At 34.9% G+C, this 24,936-nt stretch overlaps 2 protein-coding genes, 1 long non-coding RNA gene and 1 other non-coding gene across 5 annotated transcripts; all 4 read right to left on the bottom strand.

Annotated features, from left to right (window-relative positions):
• Window positions 1-1,669: 1,669 nt before the first annotated feature.
• On the bottom strand, window positions 1,670-2,602 carry LOC105155428 (auxin-responsive protein SAUR36). Its single transcript, XR_016064452.1, has one exon. It is a non-coding gene; the product is annotated as an auxin-responsive protein SAUR36 (transcript).
• An 11,989-nt stretch (window positions 2,603-14,591) lies between these two features.
• Window positions 14,592-16,750, bottom strand: LOC148789313 (uncharacterized). The gene is made up of 2 exons (XR_016067412.1): window positions 15,718-16,750; window positions 14,592-15,609 (listed from the first exon to the last, which is right to left on the bottom strand). It is a non-coding gene; the product is annotated as an uncharacterized LOC148789313 (long non-coding RNA).
• Window positions 16,751-17,370: 620 nt separating this feature from the next.
• Window positions 17,371-20,189, bottom strand: LOC105155417 (transcription factor HY5). 2 transcript variants are annotated; one of them, XM_011071295.3, is made up of 4 exons: window positions 19,938-20,186; window positions 19,126-19,297; window positions 18,754-18,910; window positions 17,371-17,890 (listed from the first exon to the last, which is right to left on the bottom strand). In XM_011071295.3, exons 1-4 carry the CDS (start codon window positions 20,032-20,034, stop codon window positions 17,828-17,830), a joined length of 489 nt encoding a protein of 162 aa, XP_011069597.1. In that variant the 5' UTR covers window positions 20,035-20,186; the 3' UTR covers window positions 17,371-17,827. The 2 variants fall into 2 exon arrangements, with proteins under 2 accessions (XP_011069597.1, XP_088736951.1); XM_088880825.1 differs by lacking the exon at window positions 17,371-17,890 and adding an exon at window positions 17,901-18,229 and having other exon boundaries at window positions 19,938-20,189.
• A 1,294-nt stretch (window positions 20,190-21,483) lies between these two features.
• On the bottom strand, window positions 21,484-24,899 carry OCP3 (overexpressor of cationic peroxidase 3). Its single transcript, XM_020695467.2, has 5 exons — window positions 24,637-24,899; window positions 23,873-24,250; window positions 23,105-23,413; window positions 22,271-22,421; window positions 21,484-22,166 (listed from the first exon to the last, which is right to left on the bottom strand). Exons 1-4 carry the CDS (start codon window positions 24,844-24,846, stop codon window positions 22,272-22,274), a joined length of 1,047 nt encoding a protein of 348 aa, XP_020551126.1. The 5' UTR covers window positions 24,847-24,899; the 3' UTR covers window positions 21,484-22,166; window position 22,271.
• Window positions 24,900-24,936: the final 37 nt, after the last annotated feature.

The following is a 24,936-nucleotide window of genomic DNA, read 5'->3' as shown; positions in this document are numbered from 1 at the left end:
AAAAGAATCCTCTGAATCAGAAGAACAATCTGAAGAACAAAGTAAACTTAAAAATATTGAAGAAAATTTTTAATATTCATCGATCTCTTCTGAATCTGAAGAAGAAGAACCCTCTTGTTCGTATAGACAAAAAATGGAGGAAAATTTCACATAAAAAAATTTATGAATTAATGACAAAATTTAAAGAAATGTAAAAGATAAATTTTCTCATTGATAATCATATTATTGAATTACTTAGAGAAACAAAAGATCCTGAAGTAAAGGATATCATTCTTAGTAAAACTGACAATAATGGTAAAGACTCAACATCTAAATCCAGCTCAGTTTATGATAGAATTATTAATAAACCCTTTGAACCGTATACAATTACTGAAGTCAAAAAGTTGCTTAATTGAAAGCATACTATTAAAGATAATCCCTCTACTCTAGAAGATCTAAGAATAGAAGTAGAAAAATTAAAAGAAGAAATAAAAAATATAATTAGTGTCTTACTAGTAGAGTTGAAATAATAGAAATTAGTAAAAATACTGAATTAGGAAAAACAAAATATGAGGATGATTTTCTATCCACTTTGGAAACAATCACTAGTTAAAAATGGAATGTCAAAATCGATTTATTAATAAATAACAATTTTAGAAAAATATTTACTGCTCTTATAGACAATGGAGCAGATATTAATTGTATTAAAGAAGGTCTCATATCAACTATATATTTAGTAAAAACGACCCACTCTTTATCCTCTGTTAATAGACAAAAATTGAATATAAGTTTTAAAATTCCAAAAGCTTATATATGTAACAATAACAAATATATTCCAACAAGATTTTCTATTAATAAAAGATTTAACTAACGAAATTATTCTTGAAACACCTTTCCTCAACCTTCGCGGACATCATTCTCCCTCACCACTGGGGGACTACTGCTGTAAAATCAAGTTGGACCCCCTCATAGAGGGGCATGATTACCTTTACCTACTTTAAAGCAGTCATTAGCAAGAATCCACTTTCGAGGCATATAATCCCGAAATATTCACTGCATTTTTCTCATTTTTACTCTTTTCCTTTTGTAAACTTGTTTCATTATCTCGTATTGGATCCGACGTCGGAATGCTAATTTCCTTTTTGCAGATTCTTTAGGCCTGCAAAGAATTTAGCCCATCAACAAATTTCAATCCATACACCATTAAATCCGTGCATTTTTCCCATGTATCACACCCGTACTCACATTTTTCATGCATCAAGAATGAAGATTGCATTTTTTTTTTTTCTAGTTTTCAGTCCATTTGTTCAATACTATACTCAGCACACACCCTATATTGGGGGCATGTTGATTTATGGTGATTGAAAAATATACTTTTAGGGCTTTAGTTTTTCGAGTTATGAATTTCATTAATTTATTTTCTCTAGGGAGTAAAATAGCTGAATTAATTTTTAATAAAAAAATAATATTTTTATAGCATGCTTAATCAGCATTACCTTCACCAAACCCCTTGCTGGGGCCATGTTTATTTCTGATGTTTGAAAAATATACTTTTACCGCTCTATTTTTTTTAAATTAAAAGACGTTATTCATTTATTTTTTCTATAAATTACTATTTTTTAATATAAAATTAATTTATTTATTTACAATATCACAAAAATAAATTGCATTAAACCTAAAAACTTATAACTTCAAAACTCAAAACTAGAGTTGACCATTACTAAAAACAATATGTACAAGTAAATTTTCTAAAAACTAAAATATCGTCCTTCAATGGCCGATATTTGAAAAAGTTAAAAGAGAAACTCAAAGAGGAAATTAAGAAGCGGATCGGAGCTGGACCACATATTAATGGTGAGCAGCTAGCACGCGGGAGCCCACCCACACATTAAATACCACACAGTCCAACTAGCTAGCTCCGTTTCCTCCGCCAGCTTCCGCCACCGCTCGCGGCGGCGATCTTCATCTGAACATTCTCCAACTCGGATATCCGGCAAGGAATCTGGATCCCACCAGGTTGATTGAACCCGTAAACCTTCTCAGCCTCTCTCAGCAACTCAGCAAATAGAGGGTGATTGAAATATATAACAGGCACCAGAACTCGGGACGCGTCGTCCTCCTTGTCCCCTACGTACACCGCCAGGTGCCCTTTCGGTACATTTGGCGGTAACTTCGGCTGCTCAACTTCTTGCCCGGCCCGAATGTAACCCGTATCTCTTTTCCCAGAGCACAGGCTCCTAGCTCCGCATCTCAACGAATGAACCCATCTGGAGAGCTTCGAAAAGGGTCCCGCCGTGGAGCTCGGGGTCTGAAGCCGCTGGTAGACGGGTCTCCGCCGCGTTCGGCGGTGGATGCACCACTTGAAGACCTTGACCAGCCTGTGTCCGAGCCTGAAGACCCTGGTTCTTCCCATTGTATAGAGTTGATAGAAGTTTCTGAAGAAGCGTTTTCAGCTTAAATGGATGGATTAAAGACAAGCAAGAAAGGTTCTGAGTCAGATTTTATGGATGTCATAAAACTCTGAGCTGTTTCTTGCTTGGTTTTCCGTGCAGATGTGTTGTACGTAGTGGAGGGAGTGAGATTTTCTTGGAGTGGAAGAAGTCAGAATTCCTTCAATAGTGTGGGCTAGCTGGATGCCTTTATAGGGCTGGAGAAATGAAGGAATAATAATATTGAGGGTGCGGCCGTGTGGGGGCGGTGGGGTGGAAAGCGTAGGGGTGGTCGGCACACGACGTAGTCACGTGTGGTTAGCAATCCAAACATGTTGGATAAACACGAGTAATTTTCACAAAATAATTGCGAATTTTTTTCTCATTAATTTTTGCTAATGATAATTTTAACAAAATAATAATTACTACCAAATTAAAAAATTTATTGTTATTAAAAATAATTTTTTTCAAACTAAATATATATAAGTAGATAAGAAAATTAAAATTGATTTTATTTTGTCGCACTGCAAGACGTATAGCATTTAGGCAACAGCTAATTATCAGAGTTGAAAGTAAAAAATCATGGTGAATATTAATTAATCATAACTGCGCAATGGCTATTCGTCATTATTTCTTCAAACGATGCTAAAATATTGACTATACAGCTAAAAATTATAACAAATATTTTTACTGTAGTAAAATGATGATAAATATTAATTAACTATAGTAAAATTTAAATTTTTCTATCAATTTTATATAATTGTGATAGACAATATTAATTTTAGTATGTTATTTATTTTTAAAATTTTAAATTAATTGATTAATTTTTTTCAATTTCTCCATTTATCATGATTTTTTATAATTATTTTTTTTGGGGAGAGAGGGATGGAAGGTAAATTTCATCAGATGAAAAAAATAATATGCAACATGGGTAATATAGCCAAGAAAATCATAACTATATCTCTTGGTTATTTTCTTTTATGCAATTTTTTGGTTTTCCTACATTATTTATTGTTTTTATTTGTCAATTTTATTATAAATCAAAATATTTATATTATTTTATCATCTAAATATATATTTAATTTAGATATTTTATCATCTCCCTTATATATTAAGGTATAAATACTATTAAAATCCGCATTTGGGGGATACAGACTGTCGGGACGTAATATTTTTTAACATATGGATAATTGAACAATGAAAAGACAAAAAGAAAAAAAAAACTAAGGAGCATTAATGAAAAGAATGTGGGAGGTGAGTTTCGTGGACGTATCACGTTTCAATGGTCAAGAACTGAGAAACCTCATAATAAAAACCTTAGAAACTTAAGACAAAACAAAATAATATTTTACTAAGTGTGGTGGATCTCAATGAATCTAAGGTTTTTATATTTCAATGGAGTACGTTCCTTGGAACTTCTTTTTGCTTTGGGGAAAAATATTATTTTAGTCCGCTAAATATATTTAATTTTAATTTTAGTCAGATAATTATATCCATATTTTTTAGGTCCAGTAACTTACGAAATTGCTTATTTTTAGTCCTCTGGCAGATTTTCGGACAATTTTACCCCTATGAGTGCATATGGACTAAGACTGTTTTTCAAAAATTGCATATGGGTAAAATTGTCCGAAAATCTGTCAGATGACTAAAAGTAAGCAATCTCGTAAGTTACTGGACCTAAATAAAAATGGACATAGTTATCGAACTAAAATTAAGCATACTTAGCGGACTAAAATAATACTTTTTCCTTTTACTTTTATATGCATATATATACAAAAAAAAAAAAAATGTTATTTTTCTTGGTTTGAATCGATGTATGACGAATTAAATACTTGCCAGAAAGGCAACACATGTCACTGTCTGAGACGTTGGTGAGGAGGACACCTATTCGGCAGACTATCAGTCTCATGTGAGAGACAAATTTAGACTTGATTGATTTTGTTTTCAAGTGCACTTGATTCTTTCTCAAGAATAATACAAAATATATTATAAAGTCTAATTATGTAGTTACTTCCTATTAAATAATTTTATTTTATATACATCTTTGTATTATATTTAAAGTATTGAAACGATGAAAAGCATATAGATTTGTAATGCAAGTACTTTGTGTCCATTAAAATTACAAGACTGGAAAATATTTCAATTGGATACCTTTCGAGATATAAAAGTATGTTTACCTGAACCATTTCGGTTGAATAATTGAACTCCCTAAGATGAGTTGAGCTGTTCAAGAGGAATAGTTATTTGTATCGATCTTGGTTTAAAAATTGAACCCCGATAATACAAAATAAACACCTTATAGAAGTGTTTAGATAACTTATTTAACTTAATAATAAAAATAAACAGAGCATACATGATTGTTGGAAAATTGGCCCAAGACCAAACTTGGTAGGCCCAAGTCCATAGCCCAACCCACCACCTGGAAGGCTTGACCCCCACCCACCGACCCGATCCACCCATTACCCGACCTGGTTTTCATTTTTAGATGAATTGCCTTCTGATTCTTTTCCCTTGGCCGCATTTATTCACTCTCCTCGTATTCTTCCCTCTTTCTCGATTTTTTACACCATCATCAATGGTTTCTCCTTATTTATTCACCACTTTTGGAAAGTAAAAAGAAAAGAAGAAATAAGTGAGGAAAAAATAAAAGAGATAGGTAAACCTGAGTAGTTCAATGGTGTCTTAGTGGCGGTTGTCCCTTGGTGGGTTTAAGCAACCGGTGGTTGGGTTGCCAGCCTTTGTGGCTGTGAGCTTCCTCACCGGATCCGGCTCCCTCAGCCAAAATTATTTTTCATTGTTGTTTTTTCTCACTGTTCCTATTAATTTGTAATCGTTGTTATATTGATTTGTATTTCGCTGTAATAATCATATTTCTTTATGGGCTCACTGCGTAAATAAACTCCCAACAATAATAACATATTCTATTAACATTTCTTTCATATTATGAGCGTAAAACATACAATGTAACAGTTGATATGTATATTCCGGCCTGTTCCCTAGAAAGACAAAATGTACGTACCTAATCAGATTCAAATGTAAATCATTCAACACTGGCCCTTCTCTCTTTGTGTCAGTTTTTGACTATGATGAAATCAGATGTGGCGAGAAATATTGACAACCACGTACAAATCAAATAGAAAAGCAATCTTAAGAGATGAATCAAGACGACAGTTTTCAGGGTAAATGTGTAGGCTGTTAGAAGTGTAAGAAACAAGCGGACAGTTGGGTTCGCATAGACCAATTTTGTCTTCCCTTCACCACGCATGCGGAGATCTTCAAACTTGAATAAAATACTGAATTATTCGTCCACTTCATAAAAGAGCAGTATAAGATATATTTGGACGCACGCACGGGCACATGAATCCAGCATAGTTGTTCGAACGTCGACATTTGCCGAAGAGCTGCTTCCTCGAAACTGATTTCTCCAATTCTTGATAAGAAGGAATCCTTCACTTGTCCCCTCTCTCTCTCTCTCTCTCTCTCTATATATATATATATATATATATTGGTTAAATACATTCTAAATATTTAGACTTAAATATAGTTTTTGGTTATGTAATTTTGGCAGTTTTTATAGTATTGATATTTCGTAATTTTGATTCTTTGGTTGTCGGATTTTGAAAAAGTCGAAATAAATCATGTGTGTCTCATGTGGTTTATTTAAATCGAAACTTTTGTTCTTATTAGTTCACTTTTGTCAATATGGACTAAATTTGTTTTTTAAAAAAATGAAGTGGCACATGATTAATTTATTTCGACAATTTTTGTAAAATTCAGTATCCAAAGAATCAAAATTGTAAAAATGTCAAAAAGTTACAGGATTTTTTTGCAATCTAGAAAGATAAAGAATTAAAACGCCAAAGTGTAAAAATTACAGGACCAAATATATATATTTAAACCTAAATTTTATTTTATATATGTATATATCAATATATAATGATGATATAACAATTAGGATTAAAGGCATTTTAGTCCACTTAACTATAGCCAATTTTCATTCTAGTCCTTTATCTTTGTAGGATTTGAAAAAGGCTTATAACTTTTAATTTGGTCGATTTTAGGACATCAAGCGTCGGAATTTGTCCAACATTGCCGGAAAATGCCATATGTATCAGACGTGGCATTTTAATTTGGGGAAGGTGATTTTATTGGCTAATTATGCATGCGTGGCAATTACGTGGCTTTAATTTAAAAAAATAAATTGTGATGTGGCATTAGTGACCACATGGCATTAAATTATATTATTTACTAAAATTATTATTATTATTTGTATTTAAAATAAATTTTCATACTTTTTATTATTTTATAATTTTAAATATTAAATTATTTTTACTTCATCGTTTAATACATACAAATAACATTTATCATTATATGTATTTCAATAAAAAATAAATTTTTTGTTATTTCAGATTTAAAAAAAATAAAACATGTTTACTTGATTTTTAAAAAAATAAAAAATAATACATATTTTTTCTCTCTTCTCATTTTTTGAATGTATGTATAAATAATATATATAAATATATATACATTATATATATAATCATAATGTATTAGACTTAATATATATATACATATATATATATATTGTGGTGACGACGGCCAACCGCAGCCTCAATGGTGGCAGCGACCATCGCCGCCAACCCCTGGGAGGGGCATCGCCAACACCCATTATACGGGCCGACGAGTCGCCCAGATTGGGGTCAACTACGGTTGGCCGTTGCCGCAAAGTATAGTCCATGTATATATATATATATATATATATGTCTTTTTATAAATATACATAATTGTGTGTATATAACACATAAATACTATTTTTCTAAATTATTGAATATATTTCACTATAAAAAAGTGGAATTTTGGGAAGGGTTTAAGAACCGTTTTTTTTTTCTTTGTTTTAGAAGGATTTTGAATTGATTGAATTAATTTGAATTTGGAATGGTTCACCTACCGTCCGTATAGACAGCATTACAAATATTTAGGAATGGTTGATGAAGGTTCAAACAGTCATTGTAACACATTGTTGTTGACCGTTCCAAATATTGATTGTGTAAAAAAAAAATTAATTGTAATGGGTTGGATGACATTTGAAATAGTTATATTATTTATTTTGGGTTACTTTTGGAACGATCTTTGTAATACTCATGCCTGAATTTTGAATCTGTATTTATTGTATTGACGATGTATTTAGAAACGGTACTTGGAATGGCTTGCTTGTCAATCTTTGCAATAGTACTGGCACGGTCAAATTTTTGTTTGAGTCTCCTGTAACCATTTTAAAAATTATCAATCTTATTTAGTAATACGCATTTTAAACTGTTTCATTAACGGTATTAGGAACAATTAATCTTATTTAGGAATACATATTCAAAACTTATTTAGCAATGGTATTAGGAACAATTATTTATTTAGATTTGTAATATTTTCTTTACAATTACTAAAATCGTTCTTAATTTTTTTATTTATAATAATTTTCTTATAAATTATTTAATTTATATATTTAACAAAGTTTAATAAATAATTTAATTTATATATTTTAAAAAATTATAATAAATAATTAAATTAATTAATAAAATTGTAATTGATTATATCTTTCAATTTAATTGATCGAATAAATATGAAATAATGGAATGTATAAACATTATGAAACATGAATAATTAAATAGAAATATTATTATAGTATAAAATATTATACAATTACAAAATTGAAAAAAAAATTAACACCTAATCTAAACCCTCCTTGTCAGCTTCGTCTATATCGTCATCTTTTGGGGTCACGGTGTCAGTCGAAGGCTATGCTGGAGAGATAGTCGGGGTGGTCGGCTGTGACAGCGGTGCAGTGAAGGAGCTGGCGCGCATTTCCTTCATCATCTCCAACCTATTCATGTGCGCCTCCATGACAGGGTTTGGTTGTGGCAGTGTCGGTGGGGGTGGCGATAATGATATGAAGGTCCGACTGGAGATGTGGGCCTTAGAATCAAGGTCGAATACTCAGTTCTTGTTCTTGCCCCCGACTGTAGCCAACCACATCTAATGCTCGGTTATCACCATCAAAGCCTCCGATTCAGCAGCCCAGGTATCCTGGTCCTTGACCGTGGGCTAAATCTGATGATCTTTCATCAGCTTTTGGAACGTTCCCTACAAAACAAATAAAATTATTAGAACTTAATTTACCCCAAAATATTTAAAAAATAAAAATAAAATGCCAAGTTTAACTTACCACCACCTTAGCCCTATGCCCTGTTCGCCTTATTTTTCGCGGACTCCTTCTGGAAGTTTGTGCTAGCCCAGTACGCTTGGAGCTGGAGTCAGGTGTTATTGGCAGCTAAAGTGGCTTGAAGGGAAACATGTGGAAGACCCAAAACATGTACTGATCGTCACAATCCCACCAGATGGTAATCTACAGTAAGAAAATTAAAGAAAATATTAGTAAAATTCATTGAACAATTAGGATTAACATATAATACAAAATTGAGATTAAGGTACATTACTTTCATAGATTCGAACCAGAAATGTTGCAACGACACCTATCACAAACATGCCCACCGGTGGGGATAGTGTCCTCACACAAGCATTGATGTGCTCGTGGAAGCAACGGTTAGACCTGAAAATGGTGGGCCATGACCATGACCACGTGGTACAGGAGGTGTATATAATCTACACAAATTATTGAGAAGTATTAGTTTTTGTAATTGTTGAAAAAATTACCCTAATTCAATAATTATTAAAAAGAATATACTAATTCTTACAAATTGGAAATAAAATAATCATGAAACAATTGTATATATGTATATATAAGATTGTTAGTCTTACATAGATGTAAGTAGTATCATATCATGTTATACTGGATCGTCTAATCAGACTGTTAACAGTTTAATCAGACCGGTGGATATGATTAAATCGACAAAAATCTATATTCGATGAAGTTTTGATCATTTTTGTTATACGAGTACTGAGATATCATATTTCATACATAATCAACGAGGTTAGGAACAATTGAACTGTCAATCAGACCATGTGATTTTACATCAAACCACTATATATGTTCATATATGTAAAGTATTGTTATACGTTTAAGTTTGGAAATAATCAGGATCGCGAATGTTGAGATATTTTAACCGGGAAGTGAACTAGTAATCTTTTGTTATATTTAGGAACCATTTTTATACTCCTTTAGGAATGGTTTTATTTATATTCACTTTAGGAATGGATATTTTATACATTTAGGCACGATAATCTTTAAATTCAACTTAGGAACGGTCAAATATTTAAAAATCGTTCCCGTATGTGATTTTTCCTCCACTTTTCATTTGGCACCAAATGAAATTTGTTGCGAACTGATTTAGGAACGGTCAAAATAAATTGATTGTTCCTATATTTTGAATTTTCCTTATTTTTTCTATATGATATTGAAAGTCGGCGGGGCGGCATTGAAAACCATTCTCTGCATCCAATGCATCTGCGCCGCATCACCCTAGTACGTACTAGTACCCTCCCCCTCAAAAGTAGCAGGAGTTTGTTCCTCCTGCAAAGAGGGTGCGCGATGGCCTCAAAGTACTCTTGCACCCTCTCCTTGTTGTGTGAAGTCCAATTATAATATTCCAGCATAAAATCTTTCATATACAAGTCAAAATTTATCTCGTCTAGGATTTTAAAAGCTTCATTTTTGCACTTCCAACAAGAACACTTAATTTTCTCACCTTCCATATATGCATGTTGAGATTTGACTCATTTTGTAGATGCAATAACACCATCCTCAAATTCTGAAGTAAGACCTGTCCTTCTCAGCAGGTTCTTCTCATACATCCATCTCCTCAACTGTCTTAATATGATGAGCCCGACAAACACACACACACACACATTATTATAACATTAAATTTAATTGATGAAAGTATAACAAATATAATCCACTAATAATTAAAGGTTAAAGTTGTTACCTGACCAAAATAACTTCAAATATCAATGAAAATTCGAAGCAGATTGATATAAAAATATTAATGTGATAGTGAGGGGTCAAGAAAAATCAAGAGAGATTAAGGAAATAAAGAGAATATAAGAAGAAGAAAAAAAGATACTGAAATTAAATGGAAAGATAGGAACATATATATATATATAGAAAAATTTAGAACGATTTTTCAAACACAAAAATGGCCTAACACTAGCCGTTAATTTACAATTTGTATTGTATTTGGAAGGGTCTTAGGACCTCATATTGGAGCGATTTTCTATACGTTGAAATATATCCGTTTCTTCTATTTTGGAACGGCCTTAGAACTACAATAATAAAATTACACAAAACTGTTCCAACTTGGAACTAATTTAGTCACGGTCTTTGTAACAGAACAGTTTTTTTTAGTATAAATCATACATAGAAATGGGTGTTGTAATACTAGTACAAAACTGTTTCAAATTGCACCTCATTTTGGAATATATTTACTAACTGTCATTTTTTTGGCATTCTTTTTATCAGAATCAGGTAAGGTCATATCAAGACCGCCACTAATTGTAATAAAGTGTTGCAAACAGAGTTCCAATATTTCACCATTCTAAATTTAGACCGATTTTTTGAATGAAAATTGTAATAGTTTTTTTTGGAACACCTATAGTAACGGTTTTGCCATGCCAAGAAAGTAATACATAAAAAATGAGGATCATGACGCCATCAACCACCTACCATTCCCTTGAGTGCCAATATCCATTCCTAAATGGCACGGGCTTTGGAACGATCCGTCTATCCTTGCCAAATTCCACTTTTTTTTGTAGTGTTTATTCAATTTCTTCTCCAAAAATTCATGTCATAATGCTATGTCACTTTCTATTTATTTTTGATTAAGTCATGTAATTGCCACATCATATAAAATTAGCAAATAAAATCACTTTTCCTAATTTGAAATGCCACGTCCATTTTGATCATATTTCCCGGCAACTTTTGATAAAATCCAGCGACAAGTGTCTTGAAATCAAGCAAATTAAAAAAATTAAAGAACCATTTACAAACCCTAATAAGTTAAAAGATTAAAATGGTAAATGACTAAAGTTATAGAACAAAAAATGCCTTTAATCCTAACAATTATTATTCAATAATCTTGGCCTAATTCTTTTTCAGATCATCCCAAAATTAATTAGACTTGTTATTTATTTTTCAAGTATTTTCTTTTAATTCCTTAAATTGTTAAATTTTCATTCATCCAAAGCAGTATTTTTTTTTTTTTTTTTGCTTAAAGTTTGAAACACAGACAAAATTTTTCTTTTAGCTAAATTACACGAAACTTGATCCATACCAAATCAAACGAGATTCATTTCTTTATTTCTCTTCCTCTACTTTTCTTTTTTACTACTCATGTGTTCAGAGTTTGTCCGTACTATTTGTGCTCTCATCTATATATATACAAATCCGGGACATGGGTGTTGTTTCTGTTTGATGTCCCTTTGCTTCAATAAGCATGGACAATCGGCAGACAGCTCCGTTAATTAGGTTTTCTGACCTAAGCAAAACTGGACAAGTTCAATTTAAAAAGGCAAATTATAAAAAGAAACAAATATTTGCTTAGTCCTTCAAATTTGTAACCTATTAATTTTAGTATTTAATTTTTGCATTTTAGTTTTAGTCCTCTAACTTTCAGAAATGTGTAATTTCAGTCTTTTGATTCAATTTCACACAATTTTATCCCTACACAGTTTTTTAAAGAGTACATTTAGTCCATCTCCACTCATTTTGTATTTTATAACTATTAGAAGAATGACCCATGATCTATGGTTGGCCCATGACCCATGGTAGGCCCAAGCTCTCACACTCACTTGGATGGCTCAAGCCCAGACCACAACCTTCGGCCCACTCGGCTAGCTCCAACCCTCTCCTCTTTGCCCATGACCCGACCCGCCTTCGACCCGGCTAATAAGTATATTTTGTATAATTTCTGTTCTATATTATTGGCCTGTAATTTAAGACTTTAAAACCCACCATTGATCTGTAATAGTTAAATAAGTTTTACACCCGACAATAATTACTGCTCACATCAAAAGTATGAATTTATGGAGATTTAGATTTATATGGAAAACATATTGGGCCTTTAAGAGTATTAGGATGCATTATTAAGCTTTATAATCAAAATGAAAAAAAAATCTAAATTAGATTAAAATAATCGAATCTACATAAAATTGATAGATAAATGACTAAATCTAATATTATCAAAATTAAAAAACTAAAAAGAATTTAAATCAAATTTATAAGACCAAAATTTTCTTTTTCTTTTATAAAAACAAATTCATTTGTCATTCTTCTTACGAGTAGTTATGATGTGGACGTTAGCAGCACTGACCGACTCATAACTAACTAGGAAGTCAATGGAAAGTGACATGGACATCTGAGCAAAACAATGTTAACTCATCAAAGTGTATAAATCTTTTAAGAACTAATCTCGTGCCATGCCGTGTTTATATATATAATAAATAATATTTTATATTTTATAATATATTATAAATAAAAAATATATATAAATGAGTACATTATATTTTTTTTCAAAAAAAAAAAGAATGAAAGCAACAAAAAGAAAAAGAAAATTAACTATGGGGAAAAAATAAATTGGTGTCATGGTGAATCACCCAATAGAAAAAATATAATTTTTCACTATGTTTAACTACTATGGGGAAAAGAAGAAAACATAATAAATACTAATTAACCACGGGTTTGCAACGGTTGTTAGCTATTATATCAGCAAATGTGACCAAAACATTAGTCATGTCCGAAATCATGCCTAATGTTTTGGCTATGGCAAAAATCATGGTGAATATTGATTAAACATAGTAAAAGTTTAAAATTTTACTTTGATTTTATTTAATTGTGGTTAAATTAACAGTAGTGATGTACCATGATTTTTAAGCCGTGGTCATTTATAGTGTAGTAAAAACTCAATCTTTTTGTAGTTGCCGTTTATGAAGAAAAAATGCCTTCTCTTATATATTAGTATCGACAATTATATAAAATCAGTGGACAGAAGGATTTAGACTTGAAAAGAGGATTTGAAATAAGAATTTTAAATGACTCTGTATTAAATAGATTTAAAATCTATCACAATGCCACAAAATATAGTTTAAAATGAAAATTTAAGAATTTGAAATCTTTTGCAACATGAATTTATTCAAAACAGTACTAATTTTATTTTTGTTCTTTTTCAATAATTTATTTCGGTTGAGTTACATGGACACCCTCTAAAACTAGGCCTAATTATATAAACATCTTTGTCCTTTGTAAAATTATAAGTACACCCTCTAAAGGGGTTTTAGTGCAATGTTACTAGGAGGTGTTTGTTGAACCTATCTTATGGGACAGCGGCCGTGGCGCCGGCAGAAATAGAATAACTTAGTTGGCGAGTGAAACACTACAACCCGGACTCCAATGAGCAAGGATTGAAGATGAACCTATACTTTGTTGAAGAGGCCAGAGAAAAAGTCGCAGTTTGGGCCGCTATGTACAGAACTAGAATGGCTAAAGTGTACAACGCAAAAGTTAGGCCGAGAAATTTTCAAGTGGAAGATCTGGTGATGTGGAAAGCCAATGCTTCTAGTCCCATTTGGGAAGTTGGATTTGAAGTGGGAAGGCTCTTACAAGGTGATAGAGGTTATGAATGCGGAGGCTTACAAGCTGCAACAGCTCGATGGAAAGAACATTTCTCACACGTGGAACATCGCAAACCTCAAGAAGTATTATTGTTAAATTTTTCGGGTAGGTAAAGTTTACTTTTTGGCTTTGTTTTGTAATACAGGGTAAAGTAGAAGTGTAACGTTTCATTCCCTCCCCACCGACTCCTTATGGAACTCTTGTAATTTACGCTCGAGCAATAAAGTTAATTTTTCCATTGTAGTTGAAAATTTCTTTGATAAGGGGGATCTATGGATTTTCAAGAGGCCCCCCCGAGGTACCAACTGCCCCAGGAACCCTAACTGAAATTCCACTAAGATCAACCCCCAGCGGCATTGAGTTTTGCCCTCCTTAAGAGAAGTTGGTATAGATCCAACTCCTGGACTCGAGCAAAATCATCCCTTGAGGACACCCAATCAAAGTACTTGCGTAATAAAAGCAAACTCATCCCAGGAAGATATATCACAAGTGAGTAACATAAAAGCCGATTAAAGAAAATACTACAACTATGAATTTGAACCGCCTACTTACAAAAACGCTCTAACATGTGAGGGGAGGCGGTCATCCTATATAACATAAGTTGATTATACGCCGAGATTCGAATTTGTGCTAAATAAAATAATCCGATTACATGCCGAGATTATAACCAAAGTAATAAATGGAAAGTCATGGAACTTTTAAGCTTTGGGGGCTCAACCGCCGGCGACTTCCGCCACCTCCTCTTCACCCTCAGGATCAAGGAGTCCAATATCCACTTCAACAGTTCGGCCCTTCTCGCGAAGGGTCCGAAGAAGGATTCGACGACATCTTCGAATCATGTCATCATAAATAGGAGTTGCCTTATTATTTAAGATTGTATCGAACACTTCAGACTCCTAGAACCTCGAGACTCCCTCCTCTCGAGTCTTAGCAAAGCAGAGGCCAGAAATTTCCTCTCAGTAGATATCGCTCGCTCAAAATCGACGCTCCCAAGAGGCAACGTTTTCAAAAGCCTCATCCCTCTCCCCCTTAAGTCGGGAAAAATCACTCTCTCGTATGCTCCAAAGCAACCTCCAAGCGCTTCATCTCCTCCAGTTGTGCGGCTCATTGATTTTTGGCCGTCGTTATCATGACAAGAACCTACAAGAATAAAACAACTAGTCAAAACCAACAAAATCAAACGGAGTGGATAACTAAAAACACAAAGCAAAAACCCGAGCCATGTTCTCAGCCAACAACTCATCCCTTTGCTTTTCCGAAAGGTCCACAACCCGACTTAAATCATCTTCACTCACGAGGCCCTAGGTGCGGCTCCAATCAGGACAAGGCACCACCCGCGTGGCTCGGCCCTGTAGCACAAGCATCACCCTCTGCCCCGGACGACGCTTCTTTGCCTTTTTGAGGGAGGAGAAAGATCAATTGATGGAGTAGGAAGAGAATCGGAGTGGCCGCTTCCAGTGGAGACCCCATGGGGCGCGATAGATATGGAGCTCCCTACTTGTGGTGGTGCTAACTCTTGATCGCATTTTTTCTGCTCCTTAACCATCACCTTCCGGGCGCATACCGCATCGATTTCAAGCTTCTTACCTAAAACCACAGAATCAGTTTAAAGAAAGGAAATCCAAACCAAGTTCTTGCACGTAAAGAACATACAAAAGATATAGCGGAACAATTTAAACACCACATGACACTTACAAGTGAATACTAGAGGGGGAATAATGAGCGATGTCCATCATTTGACTACACAGCCCCGCCGCCATAAACCCCTGGCGCAGTTTTCCAAACTCCTTATGATGAGTGATCTTGATATGCAAGCTAGTCCGCTCCGAGACCAACCCCCAACCATCATTTCTGACGTAAAAATTTTTTTTCTTCTAAGGACCCTTAGAGGAAACAAACCCGTCTAAGAACCTACAAGCTTTCTGCGGAATGAAGTAAAAATACCGCCCATCATCAGAAGAAGCAAATAACTCCGCCACGCGGCGGACAGTTCATAAGGCATGAAAGCTCTCTAGAGTTAACAGAAGCCCCAACTCTATAAGACGACGTCGCCAACCCTCAAAACACATAAATGAATTTGGCGTAGGTTGGCTGACACAAATACCAGAATTTCGAATTACCTTGACAAGTAACGGATGGGGAGGAATAGAAAATTCGCTATCAAAATCACTAGCATAAATAGTAAAGCACCCGGTTAGGGGATCTCTAATCTTCCGATCCTGAGAGGGAAGAATAAACTTGTGGGCGGAAGGTACCCTAAAAGTTTCGCGAATGATTGCAAGCTACTCTCGAGTCAAAACACTGTCACATGTCCTGATATCTACTATATCACAACGTGGAATGCGACAGTGAGGAACGCTTTGATGCCTCCCATCCTCAACTCCCAACGCAATAACTACACTTGGCCCAACGCCTCGGTAACTTGGGCCTCCTCACTGTCACTTTCAACCTCTTCCCCCCAACTTTCTGTTTCCTCTTCCCCACTCATAACCTCATCATCACTCTCATAGGGCTCCGCGTAGGCATTGCCATCCTCACCTCTATATGCGATTTCATCAAATTGTTCGCTACATTTAGACCCCGTTGAGTTCACCTCAAAATCAGACATACCCCTCTAAATTCTCACCCGAGTCAAAAGAAGGTCACTTAAGCAAACTTATAATCACGGCAATATGATTGGGCGAATAACCTTTTAGATATGGAGGAAGATCACCCAAATCATCAAGCACTTTCTCATTAGACGGGAAAAAATCCACTTCCCTTCTATCGAACAAATTATTATATGAAATTTTAAACAAATATTGATATGTGAAAGTACCTACTTTCCTAATATTATATATATATATATATATCAATTAATTGTGATTATAGACAGATATAACGTCCTATCAATCACAGATAGTACCTAGCTGCACAAGTGAGACTTGGATGTGTTTTGCTTTGAGTAGGGCCATTTTCATTTATTTACAGTGTTTGAAATTGGTTTGGGAAGCCCATTTCTAACGAGATGAGATTGGGCTTTGCTTTTGGGTGCTTAATCGTTTCTCAGTTTATAGACAATATTATATATCAGCAGTGAAATTACCCATTTTTCAAGGCTATAGCTATACAATTAAAATATGTATGTGCCACCTAATATGTCATAGACTGAGAAGATGACAGCTTTCATATCGTCTTGTCGTCATTTTTTTTTAAACGGGCGGTTCCGGCTAAGGCTAAGGGGCAAGATGGATACTTTCATATCATCATGCCATAGCTTTATATGTCATAGACTCATAGGCTTTGGCATTTGAAGAGAGAAGAGTTAAATAGTGTGTTAGAAGAGGAATTAATATGATGACAATGATATCTTGTCTAATATGGATCCCACTTTGGCATTTTTACAATATTTATACAAACTACAAATTTGACATCCAATACATATATATCTTCTTGTGTGGGCATTTTGGTAAATTAACATTCCGTGATAACCTATAGGCTTCATCCAATACATCATGCATCATAGCCTACCAGCTGCTGATTGTATGTTAATGAGGTTTGGACCTTTGGTCAATCAGGTTTTAAAATAAATATATTTATCAAAATGAGATGGTTTTCTAGTAAGAACTGCCTCCAGCATCGACAACTATCTCTTCTCCTTAAAACATGGGAACTGACTTCATCTTCACCTTCACTGTCACAATCTTTAACCCCTTCTTCCATACAATATCAGCAGCAACATCATCATCCTAAATCCATAATCAACTTCAGTAGTAGGCCTACTCATGAAGACATTAACTATAACAATCGACTCTCCCTTGTCTCCTTAATTATCTCCGGTTCCTTTGCAAGATCCCGGTTGTGAGCCTGCAGTTGTGTTCTTCAGTATCTGTAAATCATGAATAAACAGGTTATGGCAACATCTTCATCCCGTTCGATAAGCAAATGTATGAATTGTGGGCGGGCTATTCTTCGGAAGACAATGTATACCCGCCGATAATGATCCACCTATATCAAGTCCAGTACAGTAACTAGAAGTGTGAAAGAAATGGTTCGTTTTTTCTCGTGATACTATCAGGTTCTGATTTCCATATCTTTGAGCTGGGGTACGAGATTCAGATAGTTGGAACTTGGAAGTATGATCGTTTTATGATCATATATAGAGACATGTGGTCAAAGGCAGTGCCTGTTTCATTGGCATTGATTTCTACATGCTCCCAATAATATTCTGAAAGGAAATCGTGGGGTATCAATAAAACTACCTGAGGTCTTGCGAACAGGAACAACTGTACTTCAAAATCTTCTTTTCATAGTAAAAGATAACCATGATCCATCGGTACAAGAATTATGACATTGACAATGAGAATAAGATGAAGACAAAAACATAAAATATGGACCAAATTACCAGGAGGAAAAAAATTATGGGATGAATTTTGTTTGGCTCATTCCTTTCTATTTAAAAATACACTAGAGAAACTTTCATCCCCATTAACATGAACTACAAGTCCTTTTATCGTTGCCAAATTTCAAACTTCACACGACCAAGATTACTATTGACCAATGGATTAATGATATGGTATCTGAGAACAATGTTGATACATATGAATTAATCTGGAAGGGCAGAGTAAGAAAATCCAATATCAAGCACAAGGTGCTTCATTAACCACGCATGAACTATGACATTCTTGAAATGATGATCGATGGTGACTTGGATAAAGAGAAAAATGGATGATAGGAATGTGGAAAAACTACCTGTCTAAGCATTTGGTTCTCATTTTGCAAAGTGGAGAGCCTTTCTTCAAGCTCCGCGTTCTTAGTTTCCAACTCTTTGACTCTTGCCTCCAAATCAATCAAATAAGCCTTCTTCCTCTCCCTTGCTTGCTGTGCTGAAACTCTGTTCCTCAATAACCTTTCCCACAAAAAAATAACAAATACACATAATTAAAAAAAAAAAAAAAAAGGCCTCAGACCAAGACAGAGATGTCCTAAACAGCCCAGGTGTCCATTTCCTATACCCATCACCATGCATTAATGCTGACTTTAAAGGGGGACCAAAGATTATTAGCAGAGCAGTGATGATGTGGCTGGATATGATTGGATAACGATACGCTTATCTTAACTTACCTCTTTAACCTCTTGTTTTCTTTGTCAGCAGGGCTTCTCCCTCTCCTCTTTGAACCCACCGCCGATGGCTGGGTTGGACCGGCCACTGAACCGTCACGACCAGAAGTTGTTGTACCGGCGGCTTCACTTCCAATCTCCGGCACTCTTCTTATCTCGTCATCACTCTCCATGCCTTCAACAAGTTCAAGAGAAAAATCTTAAAATACATCAACCCGTAGCTATGATCCATAACAAGATCTCTCTGTAACGCCAGTTTTTCGGATTTAAGGAAAATGCACGTTCAATCCAAATAAAGAAATTTCATATTCTTCAAAATCCAGAGGAGATATCATTTAAACTTTACCAAAACCCAGCGACCTACACTTATGAAATTAAACACACTCATAAATGCATCAGCCTCCAGACTGAAATTGGGTTAGTTCAACTTTCCCCGCTGATACATCAAAAGCCAAAGGGCTGTGATCTTGTTAGCAGACGGGCAGGAACCATGATTTACAGCCAGCTCAAGAATTGACCAATCAAAAAGCTCTTCGGGGGGGCAAAACTTGTGCCAGTCATACAGAGCAAAAGATTCAATTTTTAAATGAAAAAACAGCCATTAACACACACACACACACACACAGAGATTTATGAAGCAACATTTTCCAAGAAAATCACAGGGCTTGATTTGAACCCACCAGAAAAATGCAGAAAAAACAGTTCTTGAAAAAAAGACTAAAGCTTTCCAGCATCATTACATTGTAAAAATCAATTTCTAAGAGATCCCATTACAGAGTATAACGAAAAGAACTCAACAAAGATGAGATAGAGACCTTCTTTGACTTCGAGATGAAGGGCAGAGCTAGAAGATCTCTCACTACTAGAAGGCAACGAGCTGGCTGCAATAGAACTTGTAGCTTGCTCTTGCATCTCCCTTCAAAAATAGAAAACCAGCCAAGAAAAAGATAACTTACAAAAGGGAGAGAAAGAATTTAATAAATTTGTTACGGAGAGAGAATTTCAGCTAAGATATTTTTAGCTGTCAGAGAGAGAGAAGAAAGAAAAAAAGAGCGGGACGGAAATGTTGCAGACTTGCTGAGAGACAAAAAGAACCGAAACTCGGATGCTACAGTATCCGTTGGATTGAGTTTGATCGAACGCGCTAAATTGATGAGCGTGGCAGTGTTGTGAGCCACAACGTGTTAGATTAATCAAAGGTGTATGAGTTCGGACCGTGGAGGACTGCGAACCCTTGGATCGAAGTACAAAGGAACGGCTTAGAGTAGAGTGCAGGGAATTGGGACCACATCAGTTAACGTGTTTGGGCCTGGGCCTGCAGTGCTGGTTAAGGAAAGTCTTACTACTACTTTCAGATTAATTACACTTTGACCCCTTAAAATATAGAATCATACACTCACTCAAAAACTTTTAAATTTATGCTTACACGCTCTCAAAAATTCTCTATTTATAATTGACATTATTCCCTTAAGACTTGGATAGAAAATATTAATCTCAATAAAAAAAATTACATAAATTTATACTGTTTCCCTCATTTAATATATATTTATATATTTACGATAGGATAAATGTAATGTGTATGGACGTGTGTGTTTGTGTGCGAGGAATAAGGTTAACATTATTATATTTTTTCTTACAAGTTCAAAATTATTAAATTAAAAACTTATATAGTTGTTAACGTCGGTATTTTCCATCCAGACCACAACGAGAGAGTGTCATGTAACAATGATTTTTTTTAGTTTAAGATTTATTGAGGAAAAAATATAATTGCTTTATTTAAAAGATATATATGTAATTAAGCGTGTAGTTTATTGAGGGGAAGTTGATATTTGTATGATAGAAGATGATGTGGGGTTTGATGGATATTCCAAGCTAGGAATATGGTATGTCTTGAACTACTCTTTTGTTTTGTAAAAGAAAGGGGAAGGAGACATCATCAATGTGATTTTGTAGTGATCCGCATGCCATCCACATTTATTCTCCCCATCCCTGCAACTTTTTCAGACTAGTCTCCCCAATACGTGAAACTGAAGTTGGCTCATACTCATTACTCACCAGAAATTAAGTTTAATTACAACCATCTTCAATCACTTTTGGTATAATTATAAATATTTTCTTGTTGTTTGTAAACTTATTAATACTCTCTAATTTTAATACCCATCTACTAACTAACCCAATTCATTAAGTTTTTATTTACTTTTTTGTGATGAACTAATCAAAATATCTGTGTAGATTAAAAATTATAATTTTATTTCTAATTTTTTATAGACTGAGAGAATAATTTTTTTATAATTTTTCATCCACCCCATTCGATTTTTTACAAATTTCTAATATTTTTTAGAAAAAATGAAAAAATTACAATAAAGACAAATTGACAATTTTATATCTTCATCCAAGAATTACATAATTTTATCAAACATCACAGAGGGTATTTGAAATTTTTCATACAACAGGAAAGTACCAAACCTCAGAAAGGTCGTTGTAATCTACGCTCATCCAACTGTGTGAAATGAAAATAGCAAATAATCCGCAAAAAAAAGAAATAAAGCAAGAATCAAATGTTTTCGTGCCTTCGTGACACAACAAGGCCAAGAACTTAACACTCGCTAAAAGATAAAAGCGTCCTTGCTTCACGGAGTTTCATAGACTCAAACAAAAGGAACTCGCTCTACAGGACCGGCATAGGGGTGGCATCAGGGTACGTGCTACGGATTACAGACTAGATGGGATAGGCTTGGATGCCCTCTCCTTCCTTTCATCTTTGGCATCTCCTATCTCTTATGATATTTCAATCATAGAGTCGTATACAATTCTCCTTAAATCTTACAATAACATGCTTATGTACTATGTTTTGGGTACAGCATCAAAGTTGATAAACATAAGGACCCTACGCTGTAACAAGTAAATAAGTTAATTATTAAAATCAACTAAAAGCAATAGAACAATTAGGTACATGTCCGCCTGCGTACATTTGCCAGCTAATTGGCTATGATTTGCATTTTCTGCGATTAAAGCCATGTTACTTGGTCAGCAGCTCCACGCACCTACAGAGGTTTAGTGATCTCATAAAATCGTGGGGGTGCTCAGGGAAATAGGTCTTCTATACACAGCTCTGAGGTGTAAATTGCATGTAAAAAACAGGGAATGCCTTAGCTGGTGAAGACAGATTCAGGACCAGAGCGTTGATATGGAAGGCGAAGTTCAGGTACTCCCTCTTCAGCTCGTTTATCTTCAAACCATTTCAGAACTCTTTTCCGGGGCAGGTTTGTCACATGGACGATGCTGCTAATCATGGCATTCTGCAATGTTTTTAAGACATAGAATAACATATGAATAAAACCTTTCAGTCTGGAATCGAAAGAATGGTTACAAAAATGACCTAAGGTGACCAGGGACTATTTTGCGACTCTTAACTTCAAAAGATATTTGTCTTCTGCAGTGCATGAAGAAACAAATAAAAGAATAAGACATAGTTGCTATAAAATAAGTGGCTTAACCATTAGCGAGTGCATCAGAATCCAACCCTCCTTAGACCAAGTTTGGTTTGTTGCAAGAACAATTTTGGGCACAGAATAATGTTTAGACACATGTTATCCTCTCCTGTCCTCTGGTCCAGTGGTCAACAGGACTCTGTCCACGTCAGCTTTTAATGAATCCATGTCTTGTTCTATACCTTATAATGTTTATTACAACTGATGAGGCATGTTATGTAGGTAGCTAGAAATCTTTGGGAATGTAAGTATCTCGACCTCTAGTACTGATTTCCTCAGAACATGAGTATAAATCTTCCGGACACCAAGCACTTCTATACCAAATTTGGTAGAAATAGATGCAATATAGATTTGACCAACCCCTAAGCTACTGAAGTGAACTCATTCCACATATTATTTGCTCAGATGTCATTATGCATAGATTATCATTTGTGATACTTCTTTCAGTGCAAGAATTGCATGATATATGTTTTAAAAGTAGTTTTACTCACAGTTGGACGCTTCGTCCTTTTGTAGACTTGTTCAAGAGTTTCAACTTGTACTTTCTTCAGCCTCTTTCGAGCAGACCAGTTGCTTTGCATGACATGAACTGGTACTTTCACCTCAACTTCAGGCTTCGTCGAATGTGTCTTTGTCTCCAATGGAACGGTTTCGACGGGCTTCTCCACAGGGTCCAAGATTGTTGAAACAGGTTTATCAGGTAAAGTAGCACTCATCATGACAAGATTTGGAGGAGGGTCACGAAGTAATTTCAGAACAACAGCTCTATCTAGACATAGCTCCGCAGCAAGATTCTTGATCTGCAAGAAAAGAGCAGAGCAATTATCAAGATCAATAAAGGCAAGAGAATTTTAGGAAGTGTATCTGGAAGAACAAATGTTCCTAACTTCCAGAGTTCATCATGGATAGCTTATGAAAGAGGAACATACAAGCTTAATGTAGCAGGTTATACAACAAAATATACATTTGTTTTAAAATGAAATTTTAGGTCCAAGTGGAAAAACTATTCACATGACATCTTACAATTATGTAGCCAGCAATTAGGAAAGAAAAAGGGGTTCCTACAATCTTAACACAATGAAAATGAAAGAGCAAATCATCAAGAAGATTGTTTTCATAGTCATATAAGATAGAAAGCAACTAATAAGAACCCTGATTTCAAAACATTCTCCCGCATTATGACTTAGTACTAATGAATAAATAATGTATCACAAGAAGCAACCATGTACAATTCAGAGAATTAGCAGAGTAAAACTCACACTAGTCTTGCGGCGACCATTTTTCAAAGCATAGGCCAACCTCCTGAGTTGCCAATTCCTAAGCTTAATCGGCATTTCATCTTCTTCATTGTCATCATCAACTTCATTCTCATCCTCTTCATCAGCAACATCATCATCTTCTTCTTCATCTTCATTGGCAGCAGTGCTCAATGCCCCAAATAATTCATCATCCTCCAGAGCCTCTGCTAGTTCTTGTTCAAGTTTAGCAAGCTCTTCCTCGCTTATATCATCATCACCAACCTCATTACCATATAATTCATCGTTTTTCAAATCTTCCTCAAGCTGACGGAAAAGCGCCTCGAAAGCATCTTCGTCTATCTCTTCATCTTTTTCAACATTTTTCTGAGTTATCTTTTTCTACAATTAACACAAAAGCACAAGAGGTTGATATTACACTGAATGATATTTTCTTCACTTTTAACACTTTCATATACCTATACACCAAACACTGTTTTACATTCGTTTAACACAGAAGTACAAGCTCCCATAAACACAGAACACAGAAAATCGCACAAGCTTGTACACAGATAGACACACGCAGGCACGAACTCTCACAACTCAATATAGAACTAGTAAATTACTGAGCACAAATGAACATTTTGTACTTGTAAATACTTCCATCTCAAAATTAACAAATAAAAAAAGAAAAAAGTAGTTAACTTCTAAGAAAATCAATTCCTTTAATTCCCTAATCCTTTTTCCCTCAAACAACAAAGTGAGGAATACATTACTATATTTGACACCTTGTTAATTTTCTTGGAAGTGGTAGAAGGGGTGGTGGCGCTCCGCCGTCGGCGGGTGGAGAAGCTGAGACCGGTGGAGCGTAACGACGGCTGGCGTAGCAGGGAAAATTGGGGTAGAGTACTTGTGTGATTGGCCTTCAGAAAGAAGGGTTCTTTCTTGGAAGCAGTAGAGTGGAGCGAAATGGATATCCGAAGAGTTGTCGACGCCATCTTTTCCCTGTTTCTTTCTTTCTCCTCACTCTAAATATCTATCTGCTGTGTAAACACACGCTTTTACTTATCAAATGACATTCTTATTTT

The sequence above is a fragment of the Sesamum indicum genome, linkage group LG1 (assembly GCF_026168435.1).
Source record: "Sesamum indicum cultivar Baizhima isolate 11 linkage group LG1, ASM2616843v1, whole genome shotgun sequence".
Lineage (NCBI taxonomy): Eukaryota > Viridiplantae > Streptophyta > Magnoliopsida > Lamiales > Pedaliaceae > Sesamum > Sesamum indicum.
Note: the sequence above shows the minus strand (reverse complement) of the source record. Positions and strands in the feature narration are given on the sequence as shown.